At 42.5% G+C, this 10,416-nt stretch overlaps 2 protein-coding genes across 2 annotated transcripts in view; one reads left to right on the top strand and one right to left on the bottom strand.

Moving 5' to 3' along the window:
- Nucleotides 1-1,050: 1,050 nt before the first annotated feature.
- On the bottom strand, nt 1,051-8,860 carry ARMC10 (armadillo repeat containing 10; the record flags this gene model as incomplete). The annotated part of the gene is made up of 6 exons (XM_082042916.1): nt 1,051-2,548; nt 3,582-3,653; nt 4,697-4,873; nt 6,152-6,286; nt 7,354-7,499; nt 8,725-8,860. 6 exons carry the CDS (start codon nt 8,858-8,860, stop codon nt 2,294-2,296), a joined length of 921 nt encoding a protein of 306 aa, XP_081899042.1. The 3' UTR covers nt 1,051-2,293.
- Nucleotides 8,861-10,080: 1,220 nt separating this feature from the next.
- Nucleotides 10,081-10,416, top strand: part of FBXL13 (F-box and leucine rich repeat protein 13) — an 83,975-nt gene continuing 83,639 nt past the window's right edge. Inside the window, exon 1 of the mRNA XM_082063318.1 lies at nt 10,081-10,169. Coding sequence (XP_081919444.1) covers nt 10,095-10,169 — 75 coding nt within the window. The 5' untranslated portion in view covers nt 10,081-10,094. The remainder of the gene's footprint in view (nt 10,170-10,416) is intronic.

Below are 10,416 nucleotides of genomic sequence, written 5' to 3'. Positions count from 1 at the left end.
CCGAAGTTGTTGTTTGTTTGTTTTTCAGTTTTAAAAATCATCAGTAGACTATTTGTAAAATCCTATACTTCACAAAGAAAGAATAAAAATAAAATACAGAGTAACTAGATAAGCAGCCACATAGCAGAGAGGTACTGACTTACAAGGATCAGACACTAAATGTCAGGATGGTGTATGTTTTGTTCAGGGGTCTATTAATTCACAGTATTTGTATGTAGAATGGTGATTGTTACACCTTGCTTGGTGCTGATATGATTCCATCTAGGGTGTAGGATAAAGAAAATTAGACACACTTGTGTGAAGACACTTTGGGAAGTCTTGCATAATTGTAAAACATCTCAGTAGCATTGCTCTACAAACTAAACATTTTAAAATAGGTCTTTCTAGACCAGAAATAGAAGACTGAGAAAACAGGATTTCAAGTATTTTTAGAAAAGGGGACAATGGTTGCTTGTTTCTGTCAGTTATCAAAGTGGAGGATAAAAGATCAACTTTAATTATCACAAAGATATCTGAAAAACTTATTTTTAGGTTGGAGAACATGGAGAAGGACATCCAGACATCTCCATTGCTGAGCTTAAGAAAACATACGTGTATCAGATACACCTAGAACAGCCTAGTCTGAGTTCCCGACAGAAGAGAAAGATGGGATTGGTGAATTCTGAGTGTCTGACCTAGCCTTTATTTTTCTTTATTAAATACAGAAGCAGAAAAAAATTAAATCTACAAAAAGTGGCAAAACATGAAGTGATTGTAATGTAATTTGCTTATTACAAAATGAACAGTGTCTTTGGAGCAGTGGGAAGGAGAAAGAGAAGTTCAGTGTCAATGCAGCAGTTATCAGGGTTGTGACTGGGAATCAGGCCAACTTCTATTTCTGCCTTAATTGTATTCCTGATGACTTAAAACTACCTCCATGGATAAATCAGTTACATGTAGCTTGACCCCTGTATTGATCAGGACATCGATATGTTGTATTTTCAAGGTCACATTTTTCTTGCAGCTTTAGCTATTTGCAAAGTTGCCTACTGAAAATAAATATCCAGAAAGAAAGAGGAGAGAGTAATATTTTATTAAGAACAGAGTGGGTATATTAACTTAGAAAGATGAAGCATCTGGTAACAGGTAATACAGGTCTCTTTAAAATGTAAAGTGAAAAACTTGTTTTTTAGCCTTTACATCTCACACTTTATGATGCAGTGGTCAGGAAGTTTTAGTATCATTTTAGTATGAAGGGCTTTCTACTATGTTTTACGTTCATCAGTAAAACTTCCTTCAGGTTCTTTTACAATGACGTTCATATGTATTTCACTTCATTTTGAATTAATGCTGCATGGATGACTAAAACTTTATGGGGGCTAACTCAACAGAAGCATTTACTCTGATGATGTTCCAGTTGCAGAGAAAAAGGAGTGAAGCTCTCCAGGGAAAGCGGCTCGAGGGCTGCTACAGGAAGCTTTTGTAAAGATGTGTATGATACTGCTCTCCTAGACTTTTTAAATAACACTGAGAATGTTGAATTGCAACTGTAGATAATACTTGACTCATAATAAAATATTTTGAAAAATATGTATGCTTTCCTTAAAGTGACAATTTTAGAGCAAGATGTGGAAACCTTGCATGACTCTGGTTAACTGCACTGCAGTTTGGCTAAATGGAATGGATAGACTAAGTATTTGATAATGTGGTTTTAGAAAATATTCTGTGCAGGTATGGTGAAAAAACATAGGCTGGGTAACTTTAGTAAACAGCTTTCATTGAACACACTAATTTTGTAGGAAGCCAAGGACAGTTTATTGTTCTTATTTAATATTTTCTAAGGTTTGGTGTACCCATTTAGTAAATATCAGATTAATAAAATGTAAATACCTATCTTTAATTCCTAAATCTTTAATGCACCATTCTACAGAGGTATTTATTCAACAGCTGTAAATATTTAGGACAACAAAAATTCTTTGGCATTGAGAATGTTTCAATTGACTTTACTCATCAATTTAAAATGTTTGTGCACTTATGGAAGTTTTCATGTTTTAAACTATTCCTCCCTCTCTGTGTACATTTACAAGCTGTACAGTGGCGTCTCAATACTAATTACACTATTGCTTTTATCTTGCTCATAAGAGAAAGCTGTTATCCCCTCTATATTAAATATATTGCATTCTCTTTTGTAACAACTGATTTGTACCTAGTAATATGGTAGTATTCAGTAATTTGTTTGTTTGTTGGGGTTTTTTTAGCACAGCATTCTTAAGATTTGATATTTTCATCAGATCAGTCTTTTAAAAAAAAATCACTATTGTGTTAATATTCTCACAACTTGCTCTTTCACTTCTGTATCCGGGTGATGCAATAAAGATGCCAGTTTCTGAGCAAAGGGGGTAGAGTCACTGCACAGTGTAAAGAAAATGGAATCTTCACTGTATTGGTCCTGAATCCCAGCGCTATCTTCAATGTTCATGTTCTTTTTCAAGTTTGCAGCAAACACCAGGGCTCTAAGCAGAATATCTCTGTTTATAGAGGTGTCAAAAAGTAACAGCAGTGACGGCACCTAGGATTTTCAAGAAATAATCCATATTTAATCAGCAGCAGTAAGTGCATGTAACTAATTATTGTAACTTCAAAATAAATAAATAAATCTGCACTTAAATCATGTAGAACAGAAACTCTGTGAACCACCCGAACTCCACATGCTGTGAAAGCACACCAGAAACCTGCACAGCACATGCGTTTCCTCTTTAGAAAAGACCAGCTTGTGCATCACAGGCTAATAAATGCTTTGTACTTTCAATCTCCATAATGTGGCTGTCTGGAAAAGTCCCATTTGGAAGACAGGATCTGCTTTTCTTCTCAATAATGTTGCTTTTGCCCTCTACAGCAATCTGAATGTTTTCATGTTAGAACATCTGGTAAATGGATACACTTTTAACAGAGAACCGAGTATTTAGCTGCCCTAATCTTGGCTTAATAATGAAAAGCTGGTAGTATCTAGACTAGCTTTGCTCATGGCAGATAGCTCAAAAATAAAGGCCACTTGTTTAGGGGAGGTGGAGGAGGATGCAGCACAGAGTCTTATGGCTGTGTTTGAGTAAAGGGGTGGGGATTTCTGTGGACTTTGGTCCCCTTAAGTAGAGTACGTTAGCTGTAGAAACGGCTGTGGAGAAGGCTCATTTATAGTACCAGTTGTATTTGATGTTTGTACCTGGTCTGCATGTCTGGAAATGAGATTTGAGGTTTGGTTTTAAAACTTATCAAGGTACGGGGTACATCATATACAAAAGTTCATGGTTTTACAGCTTTGGTGGAAGGAAGAACAAACTTCTGCATGTGACTATCTGGAATGGTGCACAGGCAGTGTGACCAACTGTCTTCAAGTCCATTGGCCGTATGACTCTCCCTCTGCACGCACGGTGTCTGTATTACACTACTCTCTGGAAGGATAGCCTGTGAAGGAATATGCACTTCTAGCTACTCAGGAGTTGCATATATACTTCTAATACATTAAAATTATTCTAATATATGCACATAGCTGCACACATATCCACATAAATGCTAAAAATATAATGAAATAGCAAGAACCTTACTTGAGCTCTAAGAAGATGTCTTGTCATGGCTGGGTTTGCAGATAAGTTCACAAGTACTTTCAAAACTTGAATCTGAAATGAACGTACAAGTTCATTGCAAGCTCCCAAATCGGTAAGTACAGCAGTGCTGGGCATCAATAATGTCAGGGTCCACTTAGACAGGAAAAGAATGGGACAACTAACACCTTAAATTCTGCGCTGGTATGGGAAAAACAAAGCTTATGGAGTCTCTAGAACATATGTACTAAGTATAGGTATTTTAGAAGCAAATTCAGTTTGCCTTAAACATCAACATAAGGAAAGATCTATAAACAACTGAGCAGGCAAAATATGGAATATTTTTAAAATATACAGAGGATAGTTAAGTACTCTATTTAAAATGCGATCAGAAGTATAACCAAATACATGTGTACTTTCCTGGACCTTGTGACACTAACCTTTTAACTAAACACTAGGAAAAGACCAAATGTAGTTAAGTAAAACAGGTCTGCTTAGTGTAGTAGAAATTTGTGTTTTGGAAAACTAGTTTTGATCTGACAGAGCAAATAAGTACATTGCTATCCATGACATCGTGCATAAACACCAAATTCGGTCCCCATTTGAAGCTTTTATTTTCTTTCAACATGACAATAACTCACAAATAAGCACCATTTCCCATGGCAGTCACTAGGGTTACAAGAGATTTAATAAGCATAAGGGAACAGAAATCCACAACTGAGGTTATCACTGCTTGGTGTGTTTCCCTAGAAAGATTCATGCATCGGTGAAGCCTTTCACATGCAGATCCTCCTTGCCCTGTGACGCAGCAGCAATGTGCAGCAAGCAAAAGAGATTCTGGAGTTGCTACAGCAAAGGCACAGGACAGCAGGAGCACACACAGCACTGGTTTGCTAGAGCTCTAGCTCAGTAGTTGCAATATCAAGATTCCCTTCCTCCCCTTTTCCTGAATTTATATTAAGTAATATAGATCCATATTTTATGTATTTTATGCACTATCTGCTATAATTAATGAATATTTGATTTTATAAGCCCACTCTAAACCATTTTACAAAAAGAGTAAAAAATGCAAGTAAAGCAGCTCCATAAATGGTGGGTAACAATGCACTATGCAGTACCTGTGTTCTTTCAGTTCCTTCTGAAAGCAAATGAAGAAAGCATGGAATGGAGTTTATCATCTTATGGTGGTAGTCACTGGTAACAGACATATTTGTCAGCAATCTGAGTCCAGCCAGCTGCAGATCAGAGTTCAGGGGAGCTGACTCAACACTCCCACAAACTTGTGTAATATATACCTGGGGAAAAAGGGAAGGAGATAAAAAGACATTTTTTTAATACGAGCAGATTTTGTATTCAGAAATACTATCAGTGGCCTAGCCACAGTAGTGTAAATACCTCTTGAACAGTGCTGACTGAATACATAACCTGATCAAAGTTCTTGGAAACAAGAACATTCGAATGTTCTATTGCCATGATATAAGCAGACATCACAGAGTTAAGCTCACTAACCTTCCAGAAGCATAAATTGCTCTGAAAAGCCAATCTCTTTGACTCAATCTCAGAAGTGGTGCATTTTCTTTAAGGAGTTATTCTAAAAAATCACTTACAGCAACCAAGGTCTTCTTAAATGTTGAGAACAAGCTAAGGACAAGTCTTGGAATGAAATGCTTTTTTCTAACCATGTGGCCCATTCACTGGAGTGCTCCTCAGGAGCAGCGATAACAACTGACGTTTAACAACTGCTTCTTACCAAATTTTATTCTGGATGACAGTATACAATGAATCATGGAGTTCTAACTAAGAAAAAAAATTACTTTGCTTTTTCCAAAGGGGTTGTTTGCTACCTCTGTGCCTATATAAATATTTGCTGTTTGCAAGCACTACTCTAAAAAAAGTTGCTCAAAGATGCTGCAAACTACCATGTACAGTCAAACTGCCTTTTTGTCATGCTAATGAAAAAACTAGTAAAAATGTTCAAATGTGTCAGCTCACTGCTTGGACACTTCTTGAGCTGTTGATTAATCTGATCATGTCAGAAGTGGATGCTCTTTTGATAGTTGGTCCTTTCTCATCCTTGCCATCTACTGTATTTACCAGTGGGACTTATTACACACTACTTTTTAAGAAGAAAGTATCAGCCTGAAAAATCTGTCTCATATAAACCCAGGGGATCAATTACTGTTTTCTTCTCCCATGCCTAAGAAGCCATGCTACGTTCAGTCTGCAATCCAGCCTATTAAACAACCACTGATGATCTTTTAGATGTGTTTGGAAATCACCTTGTCTCACATAATTCCACTATAATCTTAGCAGCGCAATCTCTAATAGAATTTTGCAAAAGCTGAACGCAAGCTGCTGAGTTTCCAAACTGTCTATTAAAAAAAAGTCAGTGCCAGTGATGTGGTGCATGTTCGAGTTCTCCTTCTGGCCTTGGGACACAGAGATCATCCAGATCTGCTGACTTGTACATCCAGCCTCAAAATGTTTTGGCATCCCAGCTTGTAGTTGTACTGAAAGGCCTGTACTGTCTCCTATGTCCCAATTGCTCTGATTTTTCTCTTTCAGAAACTTACCTGTATCTCTTCCTGATTTTTAATATTCATACTCAAATTATTGAGTGCATTTAGTGCTTTTTCTTTGACTTTGGGAATGCAATCTGAGAGCATCCCTCCAATAACGGAAAGGCCATCCAAATTTCGAATTATATCCTGAAATATAAAGCAGATATTTAATACGATTTTTTCAACTTTTACATTAAATGCTGAAGGCTTTCCTCAGACTTTCCATTTTAACTCAACTGGAAACTGTGAATGAAGACTTCCAGAACAGACTATTCTGTTTGAAGAGGGAGTGTCAGCAGATATTGCTTTATTGCTTCCATGAAGAACATTCTGTGATTCTGTAATAGACCTGCTTAGGGTCAAAGTATTACCTGACAATGGCACAACACCTTCACTTTTAAAATCTGCCCTGCAAAGCATGCTTAAAGCATTTTAGATTATAAAGAATCAAAGATAGTTATTGCATAATGAGTTTATAGAATAGATGAGCCAGGCCACAGTAGCTAAAAGTCCTGACTGAACAGAATCCCAAGATGAAGCTTTATGTTACTATGAGTAGAAGTTCTGAAACTTTATCTTTCCATTACATTTGAATTTTAAGAAAAAACTCTCACTTATACTCTAACCATCACTGAAAAAAACATGTACTGTTTTCAAGAAAATGAAAAATGGGCCAATGTGCCTTGGGATTTGATTACGTTCTGTTCTGAGAGATTTATATTAAGAAAACAGCTTTGAGAAGCTGGAATAGACATGTCATAAGTATCATATAAAAGAAAAAAAAAAAAAAAAGGAAGAAAAAAAAGGGTGGGGCCCTGGAGTTCAAACCTTTGCAAAGGCATAAAAATCTACACCCAGCTCAGAGATTTTCTGTATCATATTTCCAACTGATTCACAGGCAACCGGATAGCCGGAAAGCTGCTAAGATGTAAATGGCATACAACAAAAGATATATTCATATTTACAGCACTTCTAAAATATGGGACTCTGTACAGACAATAAGTTGTACAAACACTAAGCTGAGATAAATTTTGCAAAGCTAGTAAATGATATTATTTGGGCTAGCAGAAATTAAGGCATAGACATTAAACGGATTTTAGAACACAAGCTATACTAGCTCTCAGTCCTGCGTCACTCTTCAGCAAAACAGCACCTCTCATCTTCCATCCTGACTGGTATTGAATCACTGCTGTTTTCTGCAGAACAATACTTACTTGATTTACAGAGAAGGCAGCACTGTTGCTGAGAGTGATTAAAGCTTGCTCTTGAATTAATGGATCATCTGTGACCTGGAGCAAATGAATAAGTTTCTGCAGAGCATCCGCATCCATGGCATGGGTTGACACTGGAGTACTGTTGTCTGTCACTATTTAAAAATGAAATACTTGATACTAAGTTTGAGACATTTCACTTAGTTACCACTTAGCATTTTTCACAAAGCTGAGGTTTAGCTCTCAATTGTAGGACATGTTGTTCTAATTGTACCCAACCATCGTATCATGGGAAAAAAATTGTGTTTTACAACAGCAGGACTACAATCCTTTCCCCCACCCCGAGTCCTCTGACCACCTCTTTTCAAAGTATTAAATAAAAGAAATACCTAATAAAAGCTTGGGGTACCTTACTCTTTAGTTAACAGGCAGCAAAATTGTTGGGAATAGTCACCAAACCTGTTAATTTTTTCCCCCTTATGTTGGCTGAAATGAAATGCAGAAATCTGTCTGGATGCTGTAGGGAAGCAAAACTTCCAACTTGCAGACTACTACTTCCAGAAATCATGATAATGATGTTTTTCTAGTACCCTGAGGCCCTTTGACAAAGTAACAGCCACAGTGTTATGAATTGCATCACTTGGCCAACTGAGGAAGGCTGTTTCTGAGTCAGGATGATGTTATGGAGTACAAGGCTTTCATAAAAGGGTAACGCAAATGCCATCAAAGACCATTTTCAGCCAGGTTGGAGGCAGAACTATTTAGCTAGCTGCATAGCCTGAACACCGATCTGTGACTACTGCACTACTCACAGATGACTCAAACGGACTTTTGAGAAGATAAACAGCCCTTTACAATTCCACATATTTGCTGCCACCCTCCCACTAGTCAAACATCATAGTGTTCTGTGGATAAAAAAAAAAAAAACAACCAAAAAAAAGAGGTCTAAGTTAATAAAAAAGCTAGCTTGTAAAACAAAATTGTCTTCTATCCTCACCCTCATATAAACACTTTGTTTAGCTTTGAATAGGATAGCAAAAAAAAAAAAAAAAAAGACCAGGAAGTAAATACACTGATAGAACATACACTTTAGGTGGCTTAAAAAAACAAATTGGGCTTTTTAAAAAATAGAACATGCTTGGAGCCCTTTAAAACCGCCGCCCGGCTGCCAGCGGGACGACACAAAGCCAGCGGCACCGCCACACCGGAGCAGAGCTGCCCCCGGGGCCGCGCTCCAGCGGCGGGGGCTGGAACCGCCCCGGCCCCGCCGCGGCCGCCCGGGGCCTCCCCCGCGATCCCCGGCACGGCGGGGCCCGGCCCGGGCCGCTCGGCCCGCAGCGGCGCCGCGGAGCTCCCGCCCGCCCTGCGCCTCACCTGAGGGCGGGCCCGGGGCGGCCGCAGCCCTCGGCCCCCGCCGGCCGCTCGCCGCCAGCCGCCACAGGCAGTAGCAGGCGCCCGCCCCAAGCACCACGGCGGCCGCTCGCACCGCCGCCCCCCGCCGCTCCCCCATTTCCCCCGGCCGCCGCCGCCCGCCTGCGGAAGCCACCACCCCATCCGGCGCGGCTCAGCCCCGCTCCCCCTTCCCGCCGGCAGCCGGGGCCCGTGTGTCCGTAGTGACGATGCGATACGTTTTTTATTTTAAAGAAAAACATAACGCGCTCCCCCAAGTTCTGGGCCCCTCAGTCCCAGAAGGACAGACAACTGCTGGAGAGAGTCCAGCGCAGGGCAACGAGGGTGATGGAGTGGAGCATCTCCCTTATGAGGAAAGGCTGAGGGAGCTGGGGCTCTTTAGCTTGGAGGAGACTGAGGCGTGACCTCATTAATGTTTATAAATATGTAAAGGGTGAGTGTCACGAAGGTGGCGCCAGGCTCTTCTCGGTGACAACCAAGGATAGGACAAGGCGCAATGGGTATAAACTGGAACACAGGAGGTTCCATTTAAATTTGAGAAGAAACTTCTTCTCAGTGAGGGTGACAGACACTGGAACAGGCTGCCCAGGGGGGTTGACATTCAAAACCCGCCTGGACACCTTCCTGTGTAACCTCATCTGGGTGTTCCTGCTCCGGCAGGGGGATCGGACTGGATGAGCTTTCGAGGTCCCTTCCAATCCCTGACATTCTGTGATTCTGTGAAGTCAGCCTGACCACCTGCACTGCAACAGGCTTCCCCTTGGGAAGGATGCTGCAGCTAGGGGCCTGGGAGGAAAACAAAAATGCGATTTTTAATAGCTACTAAGCTGTTTATAAAGGCATTAATTAGATCACACGCAACCACCCTAAATAAATTCTAGCTGCTGCCCTTTTGGACACTCAACACCTGCCCCCCGGCACGCTCTGGCAGCAGCGGAAAACACCGGCAGCGCTGGGCTGGGCTGGAAATGGGGCTGGAGGGGACAGCAGAGCACCGGCCAGGGAACGCTGGCAGAGCAGGGCCGGCCGGGCTCTCTGGGACCCCTCGGAGCAGGAGCTGGTAGATTCTCCTCTCCTCTCTGCGCCTCTGAGCACACCAAGGTCTTGTTACCGCTCCTTGCCCCGTTCGATGGGCAGTGGGGACCAGGCAGGGGTGGACACGGGTGCCAGGCGTCCGTGGAGCAGGGACAGGGCGCCTGTGCCCGCCGGCTGCAGCTGCCGCTCAGAGCGCTGGCGTAGTGCGGCGGGGGGGCCGCGGGCACCCGGGCCCGGGCAGCTCCGGGCCGCGGGCCCGTTGCTACGCGACGGCCGCCGCAGCGGGGCCCGGCGCCGCCATGGCGTCCCTCAGGACCGCCAGTCCCGAGCTCCGGGCGTACTTCAGCCGCCACGACCTCCTCGATGTCTACGAGGTAACGGCAACAGACCTCCGCGAAGGCGGGCGGCTGCCTCATCGCCGTCCCCCGCTATAGCGAGCAGCGGGAAAGGGCCACCTCCCGCCTCCCCTCCCTCCTGCGCCCCCGGACTCCCCGAGGGTGGCGGGGCCGGCCGCGCCATGGCAGCCCCCGCGGGGCGGGGTCGCAGCCCTCTGAGCCGCCCCCGACCCGCCACAACCCGGCTGGTCTCCCCGCTTGAGTCGGTGGGATCCGTGGGAGGGAG

This window comes from Streptopelia decaocto (genome assembly GCF_964273445.1).
Source record: "Streptopelia decaocto genome assembly, chromosome: 1".
In the NCBI taxonomy this organism is placed as follows: domain Eukaryota; kingdom Metazoa; phylum Chordata; class Aves; order Columbiformes; family Columbidae; genus Streptopelia; species Streptopelia decaocto.
Note: the sequence above shows the minus strand (reverse complement) of the source record. Positions and strands in the feature narration are given on the sequence as shown.